Source organism: Abramis brama (genome assembly GCF_963993115.1).
Source record: "Abramis brama genome assembly, chromosome: 12".
Taxonomy (NCBI): domain Eukaryota; kingdom Metazoa; phylum Chordata; class Actinopteri; order Cypriniformes; family Leuciscidae; genus Abramis; species Abramis brama.
In genome coordinates, this window is record NC_139974.1 from 41,386,980 (window position 1) to 41,413,262 (window position 26,283).

General features: G+C 39.9%; 1 protein-coding gene across 4 annotated transcripts; it reads left to right on the forward strand.

Annotated features, from left to right (window-relative positions):
- The first annotated feature begins 3 nt into the window (after positions 1 to 3).
- On the forward strand, positions 4 to 25,031 carry ago4 (argonaute RISC component 4). Of its 4 annotated transcripts, none has more exons than XM_084130529.1 (19): positions 4 to 197; positions 6,629 to 6,800; positions 7,299 to 7,419; positions 8,408 to 8,589; positions 9,293 to 9,429; positions 9,762 to 9,896; positions 10,134 to 10,205; positions 11,036 to 11,123; positions 11,214 to 11,361; positions 11,442 to 11,561; positions 12,453 to 12,614; positions 16,594 to 16,742; positions 17,718 to 17,902; positions 18,756 to 18,915; positions 19,587 to 19,902; positions 21,537 to 21,671; positions 22,678 to 22,779; positions 23,158 to 23,357; positions 24,696 to 25,031. In XM_084130529.1, the coding sequence occupies exons 1-19, from the start codon at positions 179 to 181 to the stop codon at positions 24,802 to 24,804; spliced, it is 2,712 nt and encodes a 903-aa protein (XP_083986655.1). In that variant the 5' UTR covers positions 4 to 178; the 3' UTR covers positions 24,805 to 25,031. The 4 variants fall into 4 exon arrangements, with proteins under 4 accessions (XP_083986655.1, XP_083986656.1, XP_083986657.1 ...); XM_084130530.1 differs by having other exon boundaries at positions 5 to 197; positions 16,609 to 16,742; positions 24,696 to 25,030; XM_084130531.1 differs by lacking the exon at positions 10,134 to 10,205 and having other exon boundaries at positions 5 to 197; positions 24,696 to 25,030.
- The last annotated feature ends 1,252 nt before the right edge of the window (positions 25,032 to 26,283 follow it).

Below are 26,283 nucleotides of genomic sequence, written 5' to 3' on the forward strand. Positions count from 1 at the left end.
ACAAATCCCATGGATCTGCTTTAAATCACTCAGAAGACAACGCAAGCACAGCGCTACACATCTACGCATCCTTCCATTTCTTAAATTAGCCACTTTCAGCTTCGCGATACCGCCCCCAATATCAGTGTCGGTACGGAGCCGCCAGGCCGGGACAGAGACGGAGAGAGATCCCTCGGCCATGGAAGCGCCCGGACCCGGTAAGTGCGGGAAATTAAGCCGTGTGACAGCGTAGCGCGGGCCGTCGCTCTGCCTCACCAGGGCCCGAGGCTCCGCGCTGTTTAGGCCTCAACGGAAAAAAAACGAAAACAATCCACTTATCACGCCGCGCTTGTTTGTCAAAACCATCCTAACGACACTTGACTGTTAATAATCGCACTCCACCCTTTAGAGCGAGTATTTGAGAAGCCAACAAGTGTGTGTTTATTACTGAATGAGCGTTAAATGGCTCGAGTCCAGTGCGGAAGACAGGACGGCATTGTGTGGTGGGGGATTTAACCACACGCACTTTCCTTCCGCGTCTGCCGTGAACAAGCCTGCATAATAAACAACACGACCTTTGTGTTGAAAACGACACGCATTCTGGGTTTTATTTCGACTGTTTGTTTGTCAAATATCGTTTATGGGTGTTTTGCGCGAGCTCGTAACGCGAATAGGACGTGCGCGTGCTGTTAAGTTAAAGCGCGCGCGCGGGGTCTGTTGTTTTTTTAATTGCTGGCGCTTTGTTTGATCCCCATGTGCGTTTGTTTATGCCTAAATGTTGACCATGCCAGAGGAAAGCGATTGACAGGACTTTCAGAGCCAGGCACGCGTTTGACTCCGTGCACAGCGAACGAGCAGCCGTTGTCACTGTAAGAATGAACTCGCTGACCTCTGACAAATAGGCTTAGTTATGATCTCAGGCATGTCATGCATGATAATGATCGGATGTCGGTACGGTATCATCATTTTATTAAAAAGCTAGTCCACTTTGACTTCTTCAGATTGCTGTGTTTTAGAGCACACGCTGATTCTCTATTGCTACCACATGCATTTGTTTTCATGTTGTGCTTACAAAGTGAATGCATGTGCTTTTGACGTCTCGCTTTTCATTAACCTTGCAGATCTTCTGGCTCATTAACTTCCGTTCATCCAGTCAGTAATGTCTATATTCATATTTGTGTACAAGACAATGTGGAAGCAATGTACATTACTCTCAGTGCTTTGTTAGAGAGCACACTTCGTAAGGAAATGAATAGGGTGTCTATTACAAAGAAAAAGCAATTGTTGTGTGTTTTGGGAATGTTTTCTCTGTAAATGCAGCTTTCGTCCTCCAGCTGTGAGGTCAGGCCAAAGATCTGCCATCAAAGTGCAAGAATGAAATGTATGTTTATCGTTGTTGCGTAATTCTGGGCTACAATAAAGCTCTGTGTGTGTGAGTGTTGTGGCTCCTGCCAGACATCAGCTTTTTGTTTTTTTCCCTGTTACTACAAAAATCTACACTAGTCTTATTCTCGAATACTTCCCTGAAAAATTGCAATCTTTAATCTAAATGTAGGAAATTGCATAACTATTTAGTAATGTTAAACAACTGCCAAACATTGCGTTGTTTTAGCAAACTCTATGTAATTCACAATTTCACCGTCCATTCAGTTCCTAAAGGAAATTTAAAGCAAGTCAAATGCACCACACTGAAGGAATAAAGGCATGCGCGATATATCGGCCACCATATCGGTATCGGATAACATTCATTTTAATGTTATTGTTATCGGCCCAATTAGAATCTTTGGCCGATATATTAAAGCCGATAACTAATGTGTTATTTCCGTCAGCTGAGACACTTCAGATTCAACATAATGGGTTTTAACTGCTTGAAATATGATTGGAGTCACAGCAATAAGTGCAACATGTCTGTAATATAGGCTATAAAATTATGTGTTATTAATAAAATATTAACGTGTATATATAATGTATATATCACTTCATAAAAATCACTAAAAAATAGAATAGAATAAAATAAATGTCAAATAGAATCACTTAATAAAAAGGAAAATACAGTAAAGTGCAACATGTCTGTCATATCGGCTACATAAAATTATTATGAGAACATCATAATTGTGTGTTTGGGACTTGGTTTTATACTTTTGTTTTTGTAATCAGGCTCTCAAAAATTATATAAAAATTTGGATTTAGATTTATCGGCCAATATATCGGTTATTGGCTTTCAAATATGAGGAGTTGTCATTTAATATCGGCCAAAATGTTCATATCGGTGCATCTCTAGTTGAAACTACCATTCATGTTGAACTTTTTTGCCATCTTGCGCATTATGCTTTTCATAAGTACTGTTAAACTTCTGAAAATGAAGAGGAAACGTATGAAGGATCCGCAGATCTTGTGTTGGAGTAGATCTGATGCATTGATCGATCGTGGCGCTGGCGTGAGTCCGTGTGCCGGAAACATGGATCCTGTCATGCGGAGCATCCGCGATATAATCCAGGTGATCTGCCTGTGTCTTCATCATCATCATCATCATCATCACTGGCTCCAGATGCCCCTCAGTTTAAGCCTATCATGCCATTTAGCTCGCTGAGCTCACAGCACAAGCCTGTTGCCCCTCATTAGAGACACAGTGCATGCTGGGATACTATTTGGACTTTATGCATTTAGTGCACTTCTTTTTTTTTTTTTGAATGGCCAAAATTAACCTTTCAAATTGAAATTTCTAATGCATTGGAGTAAAAATGTGGGAAAATCAGATCCAAATGTTGCTCAAATTGGGTGCTCAAGGAAATTAATAAAAAAATGGGGAAAGTCGGCACACCATGGCTCCAAAAATGTGGGGAAAAAAATAATTTCTACCTTTTTTAGTAAAAATGTGGCTCTTCATTTTAAAGAAATTTTTTTATTGGAAAAAAAAACATTTTGGTTTTTGTGTATTTGCATTTGCCAGATAGAGTTGCATGATCTTACTGTTCATATTCCTTCACACAGTACTCAGATTTTCTGGGATTAGGGATGCATGATATACTGGCCACCATATCGATATCGGCCGATACATGATCATTTCTAAAGTTACTGTTATCGGCCCGATAATAACATTTGGCAGATATATTAAAGCCCATAAATAATGTATTATTTCCTTCAGCTGAGACTCTTCAGATGCGACTGTTCAACATGATGGGTTTTAATTGCTTGAAATTGATTGGAATAAAAAAAAGAAATAAAATCCAGTTAAATGCAACATGTCTGACATAAAGACTACATATAATAATGAGAAAGATGTGGCTTTAATGGTGAGACTTTGTTTTTGTAAAGACTCAGGCGCTCAAATTATATAACAATTTGGAATTAGATTTATCAGCCAATATATATCGGTTATCGGCTTCCAAACAGAGAGTTATCGGTGCATCCCTGCGTGAAACACACACACAACTCAGTGTATGTGCAAAATGCATGCGACGCAAAATCAGATTTTCACTTCTGCTGTGATGAAGTGCAGCTTACATTCTCTTACTTCTCTTTTCTGATGTAATGTTTGCTTGCAACCACCCAATGTTACGGCATTTCACACAGAATTGATTATTTATAAGTACACATGCAGCGTAATGGGTGACGTGACTGCAGTGTGTGTTACGGCTCTCTGGCCGTTGTGGAACTGATTTACTTACTATAGTCAAGTCACCTTTATTTATACAGCGCTTTTTACAATATAGATTCAAAGCAGCTTTACAGAGAAAACAGGAAAATAATGCAACTGTGTGTGTGTGTGTGTGTGTAGCTGTTTTTTGATGTTTTAAAGTACGTACTGTAGTATAATCGTGTATACTTCCCAGTATTCAGTAAATGCTCTTACTCTTCTAGACCCCAAAGCTGTTATTTGATGTTCTGGATCGAATAAGCAATCCAGTGCCTTTATGTTCAGGGGTTATTTTACCCATAATGCAATTGAAAGCATTAGGAGAGCACATTGAGCCCTAGCTTCCCACTTCTAGTGTGTGTGTGTGTGTGTGTGTGTGTGTGTGTGTGTGTGTGTGTGTGTGTGTGTGTGTGTGTGTGTGTGTGTGTGTGTGTGTGTGTGTGTGTGTGTGTGTGTGTGTGTGTGTGTGTGTGTGTGTGTGTGTGTGTGTGTGTGTGTGTGTGTGTGAAGTGTAACAGCTGATGGCCTATATATAGAGTGCTCCTGGTTCCCCGTCTCCATTCAGATGTTCCGATTCGATTCCCCTCAATGAATATAGATGTAATACAAATCCTATATTTATTAAAAGTGAACAGTGAACATAAGTTTTCAAGTGGTTAATTAATAAAAAGAAATTAAGAGCCACAAACCTGTATATTGAACTCTTTATATATTAAAACCGAACCCAACGCTAGACTTCAGATGAGCATACGTGGAGTCGACAGGGTTTTGATGCAAGGTGAGAAACTGATGCTGAGTCTTGATCAAACACGATCAGGTTATTTTATGTTTAAGATAAAACACACAAATCTCTCAGTATTCGCTGTAACACGGAGGCTGCAGGCCTGTGAGCAGTGGAGGAGCGCTAATACTGGGGTTTGGGTGATGGATAAATGAATATGTGGCCTTTGGGAATCGATTTTGAATCGACCACATTAAAAAAAAAAAATTTAATAAAAAAATAGACGTCTTTGCCCCCCCCCCCCCCCCCCCCCCAAGTGTCCCCCCCCCCAAGTGTCCCCCCCCCCCCGGCCGTGTTCATGCTGGGGTTCGGGGCTGTGTTGGCGTGGGGGGGGCAGTGTGTGGACGGGACGTTTAGAGGCTCCCAATTGTTCTTCCCGCCGCTTGTCTTGCTAACTGGAGCGTGTCGTGTGTGTGTGTGTGTGTGTGGGGGGGGGTGGGGGTTCGACGCCTGCAAACACAGTGGTGTGACCAACGGGTGCATCGTATCACATAATGGCCCCAATAAACCATCATCCCCCAGAATACATCGTACAGTTTGAAATAAGGAAGTGATGTTGCATCGTTTGAGGCGCTCCTGCTTCTCGGTGTCCAATAGGGAGAGCCCTGTTACATCAGGGGTTTCTGTTTTATTATTCCCAAATTCTGTGTTTTGCGTTTTCATTTTTCTGGGTTTTCATTTAATGGATAAATGTTAGTAATCAAAAAGCTTGACTAATCAATTGAAGTCATGAAACTTTAAAAATGTAATATTTATTATTATTAATATTAATATTATTAATATTATTATTATTAATATTATTATTATTATTATGTTTTTACAATAAATCGGTCCCTATGAAATGTTTTCAGAAATTCTGTGTTGTATTTTTTTTTTCTGGATTTATGTTTGTATACAAATTTATTATCAAAAACGGTGGTAATAAAATAAAAGCCTGCATTTATTTAACCTTTTATAATGTAATTTAATGAATATTAAATAATTCCCGCTCAACAGAGGTTGATAAAATTACCGGTAGAAGAAAATTTGTGTGATTAATAACTTTGTGTACAGCCCTGCTTTTGATTTATTCATCCAAAATATGTAAAATTACACATTATGCTGTAAATTCCATTTTTACAACTGATTCTGCATTTCTGACTTTCTTGAGACAATCGTTGGTCCCTGATGAGGATTGAATTAAATTTCCATCATGTTTTAAAATGTTAGATTTTACTTGAGTTAGTGTTTTAGCAGGCGAGTGTGTGTTGGGGTCCCCCCCCCCCCCCCCATGTGACCCTGCTGCCGTCTGTCTGCGCAGGACACACACACACACACACACACACACTCTTTTGTCTGATGGCTTGTGTGGAGGCGGGACACATGATTGGCTGTTATTGTTCCTTGTTTTATTGGTGTTTTTTACCCCACTGGGGGTTAAAGGTCAAGGTGGCTGTCATGTTGTCTTGTTCAGTTGCTTGTTTCGGTGTCGTTGTCTGTTGATCGATCTGAAAGCCGGACATGGAAAACGGCACGTCGGTAGTTGTGGAACGGATCATTTATGGTTTTTGAGCCACGGATCGGATCATTTTTCAGATCAGAGAAAAAAATAATATATATTTTGTATATCGCTGTGCTCACAGATAATGCTTGAGTCCCGATTTTCGCAACCTTCCACGCTTAAAATTAGTTTGAATGTGTAAATTGACAAGACAAAACACGTCCAAACTTTCACTCTATGATGGTTAAATTTAGCAGTTTGTGTGTGTGTGTGTGTGTGTGTGTGTGTGTGTGTGTGTTCTGTAAATATAATTTATTGTGAAGAAATATTCTCATCTGTGTTCAATCAGCTCTGATATATTTAGTGATTCCCTAGTTATCTATTTTTTTGTTACTGACGTTTAATCAGGCTACTCGTCCGGTCGGGCAAGTCAAATTCTCTTTTACTTTTAAAAATCCACTTGTCCCGGACAAGCGTTAATGTCGAGCCATATATATATATATATGGGGGGGGTAATGTAACTTTGCTTTTCATTTATTACTTAAAGCTCACTTGAAGTTCTTCGATACCACATCAAACACTACTAGCCTAACAGATAAAGTTCAAACATTATTAAAAACAAGGTATAAATGGTATAGTCCGTGCGGATCAACTGCGAGTCAGTGATGGATGTTAATGAAGATTCAGACGTGCCTTTAGGCTTCATCTGAACTGTGTGTGTGTGTGTGTGTGTGTGTGTGTGTGTCCTCAGGCCCGCCCGCTCCTCCCTCCCTCTTCCAGCCGCCGCGCCGGCCCGGCTTGGGAACGGTGGGGAAACCGATTCGCCTCCTGGCCAATCACTTCCAGGTGCAGATCCCCAAGATCGACGTCTACCATTATGACATCGACATCAAGCCCGAGAAGCGACCCCGCAGGGTCAACAGGTGAGGCCATATAATCTGCATATATATATATTCAAAAAAAGATTTGGTGCTCAATTATCATCTTATCACTGTTGAAAACAATTGTGCTGCTTCATATTTTCGTGGAAACTGTGATGCAGATGTTTTCTATGTGAATATATAGTAAAGTGTAATTTATTCCTGTGATCAAAGCTGAATTCTCAGCATCATTACTCCAGTCTTCAGTGTCACATGATCCTTCAGAAATCACTCTAATATGATGATTTGATGCTCAACATTTATTATTATTGTCAACATTGGAAACTGTCATGCTCACCAAAGCTCCAATTTCTTTTCTTTTTTAAATATAAAAATTGTATGTATATAAAACAATCTTACTGGCCCAAAACTTTAGAATAATACTGCATTTATTTATTTAGGGTGTGTATTTGAGGAAATTGAGAACCGTAATGCAGCTATAATTAGCCATGAGTTTAAGTAATTGCATGCATTAAAGTTTGTGTTGTGTTTTATTCATAGAGAGGTGGTGGACACGATGGTGAGACACTTTAAGATGCAGATCTTCGGGGACCGGCAGCCTGGTTACGACGGCAAGAGGAACATGTACACGGCACATCCGCTACCCATCGGGAGGGACCGGGTAATGACAGCAGGAACACATGTGACCCTGGATCACAAAATTAGTCACTCGGGTTTATTTGTGGCAATAGCCAACAATACATTGTACGGGTCACAATTATCCATTTTTCTTTTATGCCAAAAATCATTGGGATATTAAGTAAAGATCATGTTCCATGAAGATATTTAGTCAATTTCTTAACGTAAATATATAAAACATTTAGTTTTGTGAGTAAATGAAGCACAATCGCAAACATAAATGCACAACTTTAAAGGAGATTTTCTCAATATTTAGATTTTTTTGCACCCTCAGATTCCAGATTTTCAATAGTTGTGTCTCGACCAAATGTTCCTATCCTAACAAACCACACATCAATGGAAAGATTATTTATTCAGCTTTCATATGATGTATAAATCTCAATTTCAAAAAAATTGACCCATGTTTTGTGGTCCAGGGTCACATATGCCATAAATTGTATTATTAAAAATAGAATAAAAAGTATAAAATACTATATCTGGGGAAAAATGTACTTAATATTTTTAAATAATTTAACTTGGACATAGGCTATGATTTTAAACCCAAAACACATGGATTTCTGTCCGGTATTTACAACAAAAATGGAAATAGTCACATTTTTGTCTTAATTTTTAATCTGATTCGTGCATTGCAAACTGTGTTATAAAAACTTAGAGACAAAAATTAAGATTTCAGATCCAGATTTCAGATTTCAGTGACGGATGTTAATGAAGATCCAGATCCAGCCTAAAGGCACGTCTGAATCTTCATTAACATCCGTCACTGAAATCTGAAATCTGAATTCTTAATTTTTGTCTCTAAGTTTTTATAATACAGTTTGCAATGCACGAATTTAGCAAAATAATGAAGCTTCAGTTCTATTCGTGAGCACATTTTTCCCTCAGTTTATCATTATATTATTGTCATATATGACCCTGTATGAAATATTGTATCTACTATTAACGTAGACTGGATGTGACCTCCACTGTTGCAGGTGGACCTGGAGGTGACGCTGCCGGGCGAGGGCAAGGACCAGACCTTTAAGGTGTCTCTGCAGTGGGTGTCGGTGGTGAGTCTGCAGATGCTCCTGGAAGCTCTGTCTGGGCATCTCAACGAGGTCCCGGAGGATTCGGTTCAGGCTCTGGATGTCATCACTCGTCACCTGCCCTCCATGCGGTAAGACGTCTCACACATGACCGGTCTGGGTTAAAACCAGCTCTGGTGCGACTGCTCTGGTAGTGCGGTTCATCTGAATAACCCCAAACACATTCTCTTCTAAACAAACTCTGGTGCGGTTCGACTGAAATATGAATGCAACATTGAGCAAAGACTTCTAAACAAACCCAAAACAGGACGTGGTGATGTCACAAGATGGAGTGATTGGAGGAAACTTTGAACCAATTGCTTTCCCAAATTGATTCATTGTTTCAAACAGTGTAAAACTCAGCTCAAACATGCATAAAAACACCTTTTATTGAAAGTGTAATCTATTTAATGCAATTAACAAATCAACTATTGAATATGAATTGTCTTTATAATATGTTATCTTATTGAATCGTAGGTCTTGTTTTGTTTGTTTTATGGTTAATCACACCAATAAGACACTTTTAATGACAACTCTTCCTTTTTATGTCATTAAATATCCACAAATTTGTAACATTGATCCGAGATACAGATATATAGACGCACGTTCATGGGTTTACAGAGATCGTCATTTTAATTGTGAAGTGAACTAATCCTTTAAACCTGACAGTGTGATTGCTAAGCGAACCAGGACTAAGTGTGTAATCTTCCTGAAGTGTGAACACACCCTGCAGTCTTCGACTCTTTTCCCTGTGACTTGTGGTTGACACGACCTCGTTCGCTCCGTGTGATGCAGGTACACTCCGGTGGGTCGCTCCTTCTTCTCTCCGCCAGAGGGATACTATCACCCGCTGGGAGGAGGGCGGGAGGTGTGGTTCGGCTTCCACCAGTCCGTCCGTCCAGCGATGTGGAACATGATGCTCAACATAGATGGTGTGTTTTGTCTTCTGAAGCTTTCTATGTGTTACTAATCATTTGTTGACAACTTCAATGAGCTCATTGTTTCTGCCTTAAATTATTACATTGTTTTAATTAATACATTTATAGCTAACTATGATTTTGTATATGTCCATTTCTGAGATGCATAACTCAGACGGTTACTCAGAACACTGTACGCTGTAATGTGGACTTTTTCTGTAAAGCTGCTTTGAAACGGTGTATTGTGAAAAGCGCTATACAAATAAATGTGAATTGTATGCAATTGAACTATGTGTGTATTGCACTTTTTTTTTTTAATGTATTATTTGTTTTTCCACACACTCCAGTGTCAGCTACAGCCTTCTACCGAGCCCAGCCTGTCATCGAGTTCATGTGTGAGGTTCTGGACATCCAGAACATCAACGAGCAAACCAAACCCCTCACAGACTCACAACGTGTCAAGTTCACCAAGGAGATTCGAGGTGAGGACTGGAGCAGGGTCATTATGTCATTTATTGTTCAAAAGTTTGGGGATTGTATGATTTTTTTATAAAAATGTCTTTGAAGAGGCTCTTCTTGCTCATCAAGGCTGCATTTTATTTGATCAAAAATACAGTAAAACAGTAATATGAAAATACAATTTATTTATTAAAGTACTTTCAATTGTAATATATTGTAGAGCTGCACAATTACCAATTGTCTATTAAACTTTTGACAAGTACGATCACAGCGAACATTGGGATCTGAGTTGGCGCTGCCGCTGACCCAGAGAGAGCAGGTGTCATATATAGGTATGAAACAGCTTCACAAACAGTCTTTTTTTTTAACCACACAGTATCATTATTTCTGTCTTGCAATCATTAATAATTAAGTTTATAGTCGGGATATAAACACTGATGTTTACAGTAGCGATCAAAATAGTTAATCACCTTTTGAAAGTAACTTGACGCCTCAAATAAAGATTGTATCAATTTCATCGTTACACCAGTAGGTGGCGACAAGTGACTGTTTGTCATTGAATCATTCATTCAAGAGATTCGTATAAAAACACTGATTCATCCAGTTATGAAACAAGTGAAGTCTTTATGAGTGAGTCATTGAATCATTCACTCAATCTGATTAAAAAAAAAAAATCTTTATTTATAATTAAGTATTTTAATTAGAAATTTTGAAAATAGACTGCAGAAATTATAACATTTTGAACCTTTAGTAAAGTACACGTTATTTTGTTTAGTTGTCTGTTCAAAATCGAGATCTCTATTTTAAACAAACAAACACAAACAAAAATCATAATTCTCAATTTAATCCAGAATTGTGCAGTTCTAATATATTGTAAAATGTGTTTATTCCTATGCAAAGCTGATGTTGAAAACGCTTGTGCTGCTTCATATTTTTTTTTGTGAAAACTTACTTTTTTTTTCAGGCTTCTTTGAATAGAAATGGAATATTTTGTAACATTATAAATGTCTGTGCTGTTGCTTTTGATCAATTTAATGCATCCTTGCTGATTAAAGTATTATTTTTTTATTTTATTTTTTTAAAGTTGCACTACATCAAGGGCCAAGACTGCTTAAATTCTGGTTGTGTATTGATTGCTGAGTTAATATCATTGTGTGTTTAGGACTGAAGGTGGAGGTCACACACTGCGGGCAGATGAAGAGGAAGTACCGTGTGTGTAACGTCACGCGCCGCCCAGCCAGCCATCAGACGTTAGTGTCTTCAACATTTTATCAGTGTTTGCAAAAAATGTATGCATTATTATTTACCCACCAGTTACATTTCCTCTCATGTTCCTGCAGGTTTCCTTTGCAGCTCGAGAACGGGCAAGCTATGGAGTGCACCGTTGCCCAGTATTTCAAACAAAAGTACAGCCTGCAGCTCAAATACCCCCATCTGCCCTGCCTCCAGGTGGGGCAGGAACAAAAGCACACCTACCTGCCCCTCGAGGTAACACCTGCCCATCATATAAGGTGCTTTCATATACACAGAAATGAATGTGATAACATAGTCTTGTTTCCTCCATAAAGGTTTGTAACATAGTGGCGGGACAGCGCTGTATAAAGAAACTCACAGATAACCAGACCTCGACCATGATCAAAGCTACGGCCCGCTCAGCCCCAGACAGACAGGAGGAGATCAGCAGACTGGTTATTATTATTATTATTATTATTATTATTATTATTATTATTATTAGGAGGGATATATCGGTATATCGGCCACCATATTGGTATCGGCTGATATTTGTTCATTTTTAATGTTATTGTTATCGGTCCAATGAGATGCGCACTGTTCAACATGATGGTTTTGAGTTGCTTGAATTATGATTGGAATCACTTCAAAAAGGAAAATCCAGTTCAGTGCAACATGTGCAGCGCAAATCTGTCGTATCGGCTACATAAAATTATAATGAGAACATCATAATCATAATTGTGTGATTGGGACACGGCTTTTAATGATGACTTTTGTTTTTGTAATCAGGCTCTCTGATTGTAAAAACTTTGGATTTATATTTATCGGCCAATATATCGGTTATCGGTATTCAAATATGAAGAATTATCGGTTATCGTTTCGGCCAAAATTTTCGTATCGGTGCATCCCTAGAATTTTTTTTTTTCAGTCGATAAATAATGAGTTATTTCTTACATCTGAGACGCTTCAGATGCGCACTGTTCAACATTTTTGAATTGCTTGAATTATGATCGGAATCACTTCAAAAAGGAAAATCCAGTTCAGTGCAACACAAGTCTCATATCGGCTACAGGAAATTTTAAAGAGAACATTATAATTGTGTGTGTGGGACACGGATTTTAATGGTGAGACTTGTTTTTGTAATCAGGCTCTCAAAAGATATATAAAAATTTGGATTTAGATTTATCGGCCAATATATCGGTTATCGGCCTTCAAAATAAACAAATATCGGTATCGGACAATTTTTATATCGGTGTATCCCTAATTATTATACAAGAATGTTGTAGGTAACTTGATTCAGAATGTAACTTGACTGCTTTCACCACTAAAGCTCTTATTACTCGTTCCAGGTCAAAAGCAACAGCATGGTGGGCGGGCCCGACCCGTACCTGAAGGAGTTTGGGATCGTGGTGCACAATGACATGACCGAGGTGACGGGGCGGGTCCTCCCAGCGCCCATGCTCCAGTACGGGGGCCGGGTGAGTACTGACACTGGGAGGGACTGTAGCAGGGTGAGTACTGGGGCTCGGGTGCGGGTGTGTGTGTGTGTGTGTCGTGGGGTGAATGGACTAACCCAAGGAATGATGATCAGACTCTACTGGTGTGTTTCAGCTCAACTTCTCAGATGATGTTGAGGAACTCAAGTCTAGATCATTAGTAGTGTTCATCACAGACTCTTTGCTGTTGCTTAAAGTCCCCCTGTGGTGAACATCAAGCTTGTCTTTTTAATACGCTTCAAGACAAACCATGTGTAAATTCATAAGTCGACTCCATTGCTGAGTATTTTCTCCTTAAAACTGCAGTGAACCAAAGACAGTCTCAAAAACACGCTTTGAAATCGCTGGTGTTTCTGACGTCACAAACTACCTTGTAACCAATCAGATCAACGTGTGATCGTCAACCAGTGGATCTCTGAGCTGAGTGAGTGAGTGGAGGCGGGGATCATTTGCATATTCATAGAACCGCGCATACTAAATGAGGCAAGGGTGTCGAGTTACATTCAAGCTATTTTAAAGCATTTTTTTTCAAGGGAAAAAACATTTGAATATGTCATTTTGGTGATATACATCTCATAAACATCTCATTTTAACTTCCACAACAGGATATGAGATGTTACTCATCAGTAGAGAAGCAGCATCACTGTTCATGAGTCTGAACTTCATTCCTGTGAAATAACCTCTGGAGTGATTGCTCTCTAACAGTGCCGTTGTTTTGCTTGGGCTGAAATGCTTGTATGTAAAGGGATCTGCAGCATCATGTCTTTGCTATTAAAATTTACTAACCACTGTCACTAACACTGGCACTTAATGTGTGGGCAGTCAATATTGTCACTAATAATATAATGAGCTTAATTTAAAATTGAGTTACTATTATCACTAACATCTTGCTTGTGTGCATGTTATAAATACTTTTAAATGAAATGAAATAATGTGTGCTTCAGTCTTCAGGGCTTTTCTTGTTATAATATCATTTAATATAATATATAATACATATAATTGATTATATTTATTATATATGATAGTATTTGATTATATCATATTTTTGATTGTATTATAATTGATTGTATTTTAATATAATATAATTGATTTATATAATTTTTTCAAATTTGATTTAAAAAGAAAATTAGGTTTTATTATATTTGATCATATTATATTTGTTTATATTATATTTGATTATTTTTATTATATAAATATATTTTATTAATTTATATATTCATTTAAAAACATCTGGAATATTTTCTGTTGACCTTTTTAATAGTGTATAAACCCTGAACACTGGAGCGATCCTTTACTGTATTAAATTCAAATAACTCCTGTATTGACATTAAATAAATGTTTTTGCATTAGTTACTTGCTTCATGCTTAACCTTTACAGCTGATTTGTACTGCATTTCTAGACTAAGTTCTTTATAACTCTTACATTATTAAAGCATTCTGTGTTTAACCAGTAAGGAGGTTGGGAGTGGGTTTTTCTGCACATGCTGCTTTCTGGGAATATGGTGTGTTCAAGTCCTCCTGGGAAGCTCGTACGCACGAGTCAGGGAGTCGTGTTTACGCCGGCTGGTTTCGTCGGAGTAAGATGGCGGAGTGCTTTCTCTTAATTAATCACACTAAAATACAGCAAGGTTCTTAAACTCTACTTCTAGAAAATGAAGAACAAAGAAATGTGCACCAGGTTTTTTTAATGTTTTTAAAGGTGCCATAGAATGTGAAATTGAATTTATCTTGGCATAGTTAAATAACAAGAGTTCAGTACATGGGCATGACATACAGTGAGTCTCAAACACCATAGTTTTCTCTTTCTTATTTAAATCTCGTTTTTGAAAAACACCCCTGAAAAACGGGCGAATCTCCACATAACACCAACTGTGACGAAACCGATGGGATCATTAATATGTACGCCTCTAAAAATTTGCATATGCCAGCCCATGATGCTCAGTGCCAGGCGAAACTGCACAGCCGAATCATCAGAAGTTCTGCAGGTGAAGAAACAAGCAGGAGGAGGATCATAGGGAAAATGGCAGATCTATCTATAATCTATCTATCTATAATCGGATACCGCTACAGTTTAATTCGAAGTTGTTTAGTTGCTCTGCCCATTTCACCACGGACTGTTACAACAATATCAAGCAGCCAGGCTTCTCTCGGCGTCTCAAACGGACGAAGGGGGCAATTTCAACTAACGTTATATTCCCGCAAGCGGCAAGTAGGGATTTTATTAACGATAATTTACATTGTGTTATCTAGATCCAGCGCGATATTGTTTTTTCCTCGAGAGACATCATGGCTTGCAAACGAGCGAATGAAGCATGGCAGTTGCTCAGTGTTTGGTTGTACAAATGAACACAAAAATATTTTTTTGCTCCTTCATCCGAGCCTCTGGAGAACCAGTGGGTTATGTGAATTTCTGATGTGTAATTGTTCAAATTCAGACAGATAATCTTTCTTTCAAAGTCGTTCAACACTGTTTATGCATCAGTATATCGCGTTGCAGTGATAAGATCTTCATTCACGCGATCAACAGGCTGTCCTCTGCTCAGTGCTCATCACTGAAACCTTTTATGTGATGGGAATAGATCTAAATACTTTAAAAAAAAACTTCTCATGATTCGTTAATCCCGATAGCTGTAATAGTAAAAACATATAAAAGCTGTAATAGTAAAAGTTTTCCAGATAGCTCTACATGTAATGCCAGATATTTCATATGCAAGCATGTCAGCCAATCACAGCAGTGGGCAACAACACTGAAGTCTCACAGCAGACACGCCCCTTCAAACAGAGTGTTCAAATCAATGGATGAAATCAGGCTAGGAAATATGCCTTTTATTTCTAAATTATAACAAATTTTGATCTAAAAAACATACTAACATTATAAGGGCACCCCAGGAAACATTATAAAATAATAAAATAATCCATTCTATGGCACCTTTAATTAATTTATGAAGCCACTGCAAACTTTATCGTCACATATTACATTGTTATATTATAATGCCATCATATTCTGTGCAGGCTTACAGAAAAGCCTGACCGCATCACTGCTAAATACCTTTAAAGGGGTGGTTGATTATGATTTCACTTCTCTAACTTTAGTTAGTGTGTAATGTTGCGGTTTGAGCATAAACAACATCTGCAAAGTTACGACACTCAAAGTTCAAAGCAAAGGAAGATTTACTTTTAAATAAATCACTTTTAAAGGACTACAACAAACGGCTGGTAGAGACTACAACACATTCCTCCCGGGTTAGTGACATCACCAACCCTAGAATTTACATAAACCCCGCCCCCTGGAACACGCTGTGTAGATTATCAAGACAGAATATGCTAATCACTGACTAGAAGATAACTACACATCAGCTTCATAAATTCATCAACTAACCATTCAGAAATGTCCTGTTACTTCTACATGTTTCACTTCTTCTAGAGTCTCTCCATCTTTGACACCGGTTTGAACATAACAGGATAAAAGTTTTTGAAATGTTCAGTGTGTGTCTATCCGAGGTAAAAGGACATGAGCTGTTGAAGCTCCGCCCCCTGTGCCGGGAGCAGCAGCTCATTTGCATTTAAAGGGACACACACAACGATGCGTTTTTGCTCACCCTCTAACTTTAACATGCTATATAAAAATATCTGTGGGGTATTTTGAGCTAAAACTTCACACACACACTCTGGGGACATCAGAGACTGATTTTACATCTTATGAAAAGGACATTATACCACCCCTTTAAGTATTGTGGTATTCCGCCATGTTGTTCACTGACACGCCCCCAACTCGTAAAGATTTGGCTTAAAGAAAATCCCGAGCTTCCCACTGGAATTTCTGACATTGTAGTGGCGTTCATGTGCATTCAACTTAATAAGTAAATACGATCTTTACGAGATGACTTGAACGCACTATTAGTCCAGGCCTGCAGAGATGGGTTGTGTCGGGGTGTGTTGGGTTTGATGGTTTGGCGTGTTGGGTAGAGAGCCGAGGGGTTCACTAAGAGTGTAGGGACTCTCTCCTCAGAACAAGACGGTGGCCACACCCAACCAGGGCGTCTGGGACATGAGAGGGAAGCAGTTTTACGCGGGGATCGAGATCAAGGTTTGGGCCGTGGCCTGCTTCGCCCCGCAGAAACAGTGCCGAGAGGATCTGCTCAAGTAAGGAGCACTCTCAACTCTTTCCTAAGTGCAGGGTTCGTACAAGGTGCTTGAAGTACTTTGATTTTTTACAATTTAAATCCTTGAAAAAACCTGAAAACGGCCACATTTATGAAAAGGTACTTCAATAATTCAAGCATTTTCCGTGAAAGTAGTGTTTAGTGCTAATAAAATTATTATGTGAGCATGATATTGCTCATATAAATATCCAAGTGTATGATACAGCTTTCATTCTTCAGCTCAATCATATATTAATGGGAGAAAAAATCAGTTTGAAAGAGGAAAGCGAAATCTTTGTCATAGAATCCTTTCAATGGTTAAAGTTACGGCAGTCATTGCATGTGTTGCTCTTTATTTGTACCATTTTGTTTTATTTGTATTAATCTACTTACTTTTTTAGAAAAAAAAAGTCAAAAAAGCCAAAGTCCTTTAGCCAAAAAAGTAGTGCTTGAAAAGTCTTGATTTAACTTTGCAGTATCTGTACGAACCCTGTTATTGCCTTTTTATAATGTGCTTTGTTTGTCCATTGTTTACACCTGTTTTTCATCAACGATAATATATACGAAATGAAAAAGACTGAAGATTATAATTAAAAGACACCGTTTTCCACCAACATTGTTGGTTCATCTTAAAGTAACCTAGATGCCTTGCTTTAGTTCGAGACTTAGTTTTAATCTGGTTTTAGTATCAGTTAACCAATAACCCTGGTCAAGATGAGCTTTTTTAAAGTTCCCTCAAGTTGTTTCAAACCTGTATGAATTTCTGTCTTCTGCTGAACACAGAAGATATTTAGAAGAATGTCGGTAACCAGACAGTTGTTGGACCCCATTGACTTCCATAGTGTTATTTTCCCACTGCAGAAGAAAGAAAAATTCATACAGGTTTGAAACAACTTGAGGGAGAGTAAATGATGACAGAATTATTCGGGTTTTTTTAGTGAACTATTCCTAAAGATTCTACGCTGTGTGTTTTTAGGAGTTTCACTGACCAGCTGCGCAAGATCTCCAAAGACGCAGGGATGCCGATCCAAGGCCAGCCTTGTTTCTGCAAGTACGCCCAGGGCGCCGACAGCGTGGAGCCGATGTTCAAGCATCTCAAGATGTCTTACGTGGGACTACAGCTCATCGTGGTCATTCTGCCTGGGAAAACACCGGTCTATGGTAAAGAGATTGGAAGCAAAGACATTAGGGCTGGAACGAATCGAATCAAATCGTGACTAATTTAAAATCGATTCTCGATTTTTGAATCAAATTTCGATCCGATATGTGCATTTTGATTGTAGTTTCCTGTTTTGTGTAACTTTTCTTATTTGACTGCGGTGGGCCGTTTAATAGGTCTAGAAGGGCAAACAACCAATTAAATGGGAACCTTTAGTCAACCCAATGTTATAAAACAAATGCTCTTTAAGCTGACAACAGTCATAACTCTTCTGTAATAAAGCAAGGCAGGCCATTTTTATTTTATTTTTTATATTAAAAATAGGAACAAAGCAAACTACAAACAATAGGACACGTATAATAGAAAAATATACAAATTTCAATAAACTTTAAAGTTTTTAAGGTACAGTAGCATAAGGTTAATTTAACATAAAGTAAGAAAGACTACTGAAATTAAATAAAACGCTGTATGAATTATATATAAACTGATTCATAAGGATAAAAAAGTGAAGCAGTGTTTTTTATTTACATTAATGACACGTATAGCCACAGTTTATGAGGCTGCAGTCCCTTTGAGAATGCACGGATATAGTTACACATCCGGTTTTCTCCCATTTTGAGTCCTCACCGCATTGAGTCCTTGTTTCGCTGCTTATTATGATTAACGTTAACTAACTTTAAGTAGTAATGTGAAGTGTAACACTTTAGAAAATCGATTTTTGAAATTTGTGAATCGATTCAAATCGGTAGACGATAGAATCGCGATTCATATATGAATAAAAATTTTTTCCCGCACCCCTAAAATAAATCTCAGAGGATCTGACACTGTAATGAAGCTGCTGTTGTGCGTCTCCAGCGGAGGTGAAGCGTGTCGGAGATACTCTGCTGGGAATGGCCACTCAGTGCGTGCAGGTGAAGAACGTGGTGAAAACGTCCCCTCAGACGCTGTCCAACCTCTGTCTGAAGATCAACGCCAAACTAGGGGGCATCAACAACGTGCTGGTGCCACATCAGAGGTGGGTTCTGCTAGAGGTTTGTTTATGATGCTTTAAAGGCTGTTATGTTGTCTATAGTACTTCATATTGAAAAGATTCAGATCTTTTAGTTGCAGTTTGAACGAATCCCCTTTTTTTTTCTGTTGTGATTCAGATTGAAACATCAAAAGTAAATGATTAGAAAGTGGCCCAAACAATGCTTGCATAAAATATCAATTTTTAGAAAAAAAAAACCACATCACCTAGCAACATGATTGACTATTGTAGGCTTTAAAGACCATATTATACCCTTGTTGTTTTCAGGCTCCACTAGAACAGGTTTTCCTGCTTGAATGTTGATTATTCTCCTCATATTCTCCATTGTTGCGGCTCCTCTCTTCCCAGTCTGTCAGTAACGCTCTGTTTACTTCCTGTCTCTATGAAGCCCCTCCTTCTGAAAAGCACACTGTGCTCTGATTGGTCGGCTGGAGCAGTGTGTTGTGATTGGTCGAGCGCTTCGAGTGTGTTTGGGAAATGTCCCGCCCCTTACCATAACCGCCAGTTTAACACACTACTAACTAACTCAACCAGGCCCCGCCCCTTTATTCTGCGCATTAATTATTTAAATGAGGAATATTGACAACATGAAGCATAACAGGTGCTCTTTAATGCATCGAGGAGTAAGGGAAGCTTGCCGTGTGTTTGTTCCCCAGGCCCTCGGTGTTTCAGCAGCCGGTGATCTTCCTCGGGGCCGATGTGACGCACCCGCCGGCGGGCGACGGGAAGAAGCCCTCCATCGCTGCAGTGGTGGGCAGCATGGACGGGCACCCGAGCCGGTACTGTGCCACGGTGCGGGTGCAAACCTCACGCCAGGACCTGTCCCAGGAACAGCTGTTCAGCCAGGAGGTCATCCAGGACCTCACCAACATGGTGCGAGAGCTCCTCATCCAGTTCTACAAGTCCACCCGGTTTAAGCCCACGCGCATCATCTACTACCGCGGGGGGGTTTCCGAGGGCCAGATGAAGCAGGTGAGTTACAAGAGGAGGCCGATTAACGCGACTGCTCACCCAAAAATGTAAATTCTGTCATTTACTCGTCCTGTTTAGTGTTAATTGTATTTTTAATGAAGTCTGAGAGATTTCTGTCCTTTTGTTGAAAGTCTGTTCACCCAAAACTGTGGAAGCTTGTTTCCGCCACAGAACAAAAAAGTAAAAGATAATTGCGACTTTTTTTTCTCACAATTGCGAGTTTACATCTCTTTTTATCTCAGAATTGCATAATATAAAGTCAGAATTGCGTGTTATAAAGTCAAATTGTGATATAAAGTCAGAATCAGGCATGAAAACTCTTCACCTTTCGGCGAAATTCGCCGTTTTAAAACCTAAAAGGGTCACCTACGTGATTTGTGCAGATCCGATGAGAAAATATTTATTGGGGGGGGGCCGAGGCCGAGGCCAGCATTTATCCCCTATAAAGTTACCATAAACTTCGCAGCTTTAAAAAACAATCATCATTCCTAATGCCGAAACATGACAGCCAATACGAGTCAGAGTAACGTTAGGGCAGAAATGTTTTCAAAGTCTTTTACACCGCGAGTCTGACAACTGGACACATACTGCCGAACAAAGAACCGCACGTCGGAAAGCAAGCCTGAGGTAAGTTAGCTTACAATGTTAACTGTCCTGTCAGATACAGACAGCGATGTTGCCAATGTCATTATTTTGATTTTTGATTTTTTTAATCGCGAGCGGGCGCGGGCGCCGTGAGCGCTGAGCGAGCAGGAACAACGGTTAGTGCAGTGTTATTCATTGCGCGGCTCGCGAGCCTCATGCGGCTCGCCAAGCTTTAATTTGTGGCTCGCATGGCGGTAAATAATACGGTGATATGATAATGCCGCATCCTTCTCACCTTTTTTACCCCTGACCTGTTTTCATGCCTGCAGAATTGTGAGAAATAAACTTGCAGTTCTGACTTTTGTTCTCAGAATTATATGTTTATATCTCGCAATTCTGACTTTATAACACGCAATTCTAAGTTTATATCACAATTTGACTTTATATCACGCAATTCTGACTTTATATCTCGCAATTCTGAGAAATAAAGTCAAAATTGTGAGATTTAAACTCGCAATTGTGAGAGAAAAAGTCGCAATTATCTTTTAAAATGTTTTATTCTGTGGCGGAAACAAGCTTCCATTCAAAACGCACTTCAAAATGTTCATAAAGAGATTGTTAATAAATCTGTATGAGCAGAGTGGTTTAATCCAAGTCTTCTGAAGAGATACGATCACTTTATTATATGATGAACGGATTTAATTTTAGGCTTTTATTCACATTGATCAATGAACACAAATGAACATAAAGCGATGCTCAGCCATACTTCATGCGAAGAACGAACCTTCTGTTTACTATATTTGAATGCTGTAAAAATCGCTCCCGTTTCGTTAATGACTTCATTTGGGCTCTGAAGATGAATGAAAGTCTAATGGATTGTTTTTAATGAAATAAGGGCGAGAAAACGATCTATCTCTTTAATCCAAACTCCAACTGCATTGATTAAATTTGAAAGCTGGTTTTGTTTGAATGTCATTTATCCGTCTTAAAATCGCTATTTCTTCTTTCGTTTTCCTTCTTCGGTTGATCTTGTTAATGGTCTTGTGCAGGTGGCCTGGCCCGAGCTGATCGCCATCAGGAAAGCGTGCATCAGTCTAGAAGAGGATTACAGACCCGGGATCACCTACATCGTAGTGCAGAAACGCCACCACACTCGACTCTTCTGCTCTGATAAAGCCGAGCGCGTGAGTTTACTGATGCTGTTCACTTCATCTACTCTGTTGTTTGTGATGAGCACCGTTAAAGCATTAGTTCACTTCAGAATTCACATCATCCAAGATGTTCATGTCTGTCTTTCTTCAGTGGAAAAGAAAAAAACATTCCAGGATGTTTCTCCATATAGTGTCTTCAATGGGGTCCAACGGGTCGAAGGTCCAGATGTGAGTTTCAGTGCAGCTTCAAAGTCTCGACACGATCCGGCCGAGGAATAAGAGTCTCATCTAGACAAACCAGCCGACATTTATAACAAAATAAACATTTATATACTTTTAACCACTAATGCTGGTCTTGCACTCGCTGTGATGCGACACACATTACGCAATCAGGTTGAAAGGTCAAGCGTGATGTAGGTGTAAGAACCGACCCAGTGTTTACAAAGCCGTGCAAAGACTGAGTCAAACGCCTTTTACAAAACAAACAAATAAATAAAAGGTAAAACAACGATGTTGGACGATTTTGAAGTTGGAGGAGAAAATGAGAGGGAGATTTTCACCCTTTCCTACATTTCTGACCCGGAACACGCTTGACCTTTCAACCTGATTACGTAATGTGTGTCGCATCACAGCGAGTGCAAGACCAGCATCTGTGGTTAAAAGTATATAAATGTTTATTTGTTCTAAAATGTCGGCTGGTTTGTCTAGATGAGACTCTTATTCCTCGGCTGGACCGAGTCGAGACTTTGAAGCTGCACTGAAACTCACATCTGGACCTTCGACCCGTTGGACCCCATTGAAGACACTATATGGAGCTCAAAAACCTTCATTTCTTTTCGACTGAAGAAAGATAGACATGAACATCTTGGATGACGTGTGGGAGAGTGAATTATCAGGAGATTTAAATTCTGAAGTGAACTCAGAATTTGCAATTTAGTGCAGTTCAGAGCAACACACCCAACTATATAAACCAAGGACTGATAACATCTACTGCATTCACTTCCAAATCTTGCATTCAAGTTTCTTTGCCTTGCCTCAGGTGGGGAAGAGTGGGAATGTCCCAGCAGGCACTACGGTGGACAGCACCATCACACACCCCTCAGAGTTCGACTTCTACCTGTGCAGTCACGCTGGAATCCAGGTGAGCCGCAGCCCGGCTGCTGATTCGCTGAATTATCCAGTGTTTGTACAAGTGCTTAAAATACTTGAATTTGACTTTGAAATTTAAAGCCTGAAACCCTTAAAAACACCAATATTCCTGAATAGGTACTTAAAGTATATATAAGTGTTTACATATTTATTTATTTTTTTAATAAACATGAAATATTTTAATGCAAAATGAACGCTGCAGCCCGTCTGATACATATGCTACATATGATACACATGCTTGGAATAATGAGAATAAATTCTTATGTAATAATATAATTGTATGTAAATGTTTGATAAGTGAGATGTTTGACTGTAGACAAAAAAGTAGTGCTTAAATTTGATGCGTTTGCGTTTCCTCTTCCTCCCGCAGGGCACGAGCCGCCCGTCTCACTATCACGTCTTGTGGGACGACAACTGTTTCACCGCCGACGAACTGCAACTGTTGACGTACCAGCTCTGCCACACGTACGTGCGCTGCACGCGCTCCGTCTCCATCCCCGCTCCTGCTTACTACGCCCGGCTCGTGGCCTTCAGGGCCCGCTACCACCTGGTGGACAAAGACCACGACAGGTACGTCCGCGCAACAGCAGGAGGAGCCGGTGGAGTTCAAGGGAAAATGAAAATTACCCCATGATTTACTCTCCCTCAAACCATCCACCAAGATGCACTTTTTTGAGCTTCAAACTGATAGTTGCAATCCACTGCCATAATAAAGCTCAGAAGCGTCAGGGTGTTTATTAATATAACTGTCATATACACCTAGGATGGCTTGAGGGAGAGTAAATCATGGGCTAATTTTCATTGTAAAGTGAACTACTCTTTTAAAGAGGACCTATGAAGTCTTGATTTTGTTTGTGGGCTCTACTAGAATAGGTTTTCATGCACGAATGTTCAAAAAAAGCAATATTTTTTTCCATATTTGACATAGTTGCAGCACCTCTCCTCCCAGTCTGTCAGTAACGCTCTGGTGAGTTAACGCAATGCTTAACCACCCAATACGATGCATCGTTGTAGAAACTAACTAGCTAGACTGTTTCCCCCTGTCGTCTGAACCACGGTAGTGTAGACCTGTCATTGATGACATCACGTGCAGGTGTTTATTAATATCTGAATGGGATGAAAGAAATAGAATGTGCTGAATGTTAGCTTGCTTATTGTGTCCACATGTCATTTTAACAAGAAACTGCTTCTAACCACAGCTTGCAAGTTTGCGACGCTGTTTGCGAATGTTTGGTTTCGGGAAACGCCAAATCGCTCCTCTATGTTGTAACGACGGAACTTGTGACCATAGTTGGTTGATGCTTTCGGGAAACACACCCCTGTTTAGTTCCGGTCTCTATGAAGCCCCTCCTTCTGAAAAGCACACTGTGCTCTGATTGGTCGGCTGGAGCAGTGTGTTGTGATTGGTCGAGCGCTTCGAGTGTGTTTGGGAAATGTCCCGCCCCTTACCATAACCGCCAGTTTAACACGGTACTAACTAACTCAACCAGGCCCCGCCCCTTTATTCTGCGTATGAATTATTATAATGAGGAATATTGACTGTTTTTACCAGTTTTGACCAGTTCTATGTTTTGTTTTTGCCCCTGCTGTAAGAAAAACACAAATGGTTTTATTAAAAAATAATGGCTTAAAAAATGACAAAACGCCATAAAAGTACAATTCACTCAATTGAAAAAGCACTTCTCAAAATACTCGCTACGGAAGCGAAAAACATTTAAAAAATACAGATCGGGGTTTGATTTTCTATGACGGACGACGAAAGTTTCGGGACCTTTACTCCCGCTGGAGCGACTACGGAAACCCTTTTCATGCTCAAACTGCAACATTAAACACACTAAAGAAAGACGAAGATGAGAAAGATCATCATAGATCCTCTTTAACGCTCTCTCTATCCCTCTCTCTCTGCAGTGCTGAAGGCAGTCACGTGTCAGGACAGAGTAACGGCCGAGACCCGCAGGCGCTGGCCAAGGCGGTCCAGATTCACTATGACACCCAGCACACCATGTACTTCGCCTGACGCCGGCCAGCAGGAGGCGCTCTTCTACACTCCTCTCTCTCTCTCTCTCTCTCTCTCTCTCTCTCTCTCTCTCTCTCTCTCTCTCTGTCTCTCTCTCTCTCTCTCTCTCTCTCTCTCTGTCTCTCTCTCTCTCTCTCTCTCTCTCTCTCTCTCTCTCTCTCTCTCTCTCTCTCTCTCTCTCTGTCTCTCTCTCTCTCTCTCTCTCTCTCTCTGTCTCTCTCTCTCTCTCTCTCTCTCCTCTCCTCTCTCTCTCTCTCTCGTCTCTCTCCTCTCTCTCTCTCTCTCTCTCTCTCTCTCTCTCTCTCTCTCTCTCTCTCTCTCTCTGTCTCTCTCTCTCTCTCTCTCTCTCTCTCTGTCTCTCTCTCTGTGTCTCTCTATCGCGGCGTCGTCTGCAGCCAAGCCGCTCTGAAACTCATCCGTCAATCCAGGCGATATATACAGGCCTTGGAAGAACCAACCTCTACCAGCAGTCCTGCACTGAGAGGCTTCTGGCCTCCAATGCACACAGAGAAAAATCAATTTGAGCCATTTTTAACTTTTCCTTTTCTTGTTTTTGAATGTTTTTAATTTGTAATATACACTGAGTGTGAGCAAACCTGCGCCATTGGTCAGGGCAGCTCTGGCTCTCTTAGCTAAGCTGGACTCTGTCTACTTTTACCTCAAGCCACCATTGGCTGAATCTTGTCACATGTCTATTAGGGCGGGGTGGGGGCGGGGCTTGCATGTATGGGGGGGGGTACTTGTTTTGTCTCCTTTTTATGGTCGTATTTGGACTCTCCTCTCAGTCTTTTACAAACGAGGTGACCTGGGTATACATACCCATTACCCGCTACCGTTTCGTGCGTGTGTGCGTGTGCGTGTGCGTGTGCGTGTGTGTGTGTGTGTGTGTGAGTGAGTGAGAGTTCATGTCTCATGGCAGGCCACTGAATTGTAAAGGGAAATCTAGGAGCGAACTGCTGTAAATGCCTCGTTTTTTTATATTAACTCACACAAAGATATATAAAAAATATATAAATATTTACAACTCTATAAGCATATTCCACAACGGGCTCTCATAAGCTGATGGTTTTGTGTAGCAGTAGCATTACCCGTGGGCAAGCCGGGCTCGGTTCTGGTGCCGCTCTGCCCGTGGCGAGACCGGACGCGCTTGATGTTCTCGTTCGGATGGTTGTTATTTTACAGGGTTGAAAGGTTTGGCCATTGCACAGTATCAGACTAGGCTTGCAACATACAGCACTCTCCCTTCTTTTATGCATTTATACATAAGATTCAAATCAGATTTGTAAGAGTTTAATATAAATGTTTTTTGTGGTAAACTTTAACAGTTTGTTAGAGTAGATAACCGTCGTTCTTGTCGTTTTAATGTCGATATTGATCAGTTGTCTGAAAATCGGTCGCGTAACTAATTAGGAGGCATTGTGGGTTTTTTTATAAAGCTTAATTTCTTGTGAGGGCCCAAACTGCTCCGGTCTGTCCTTT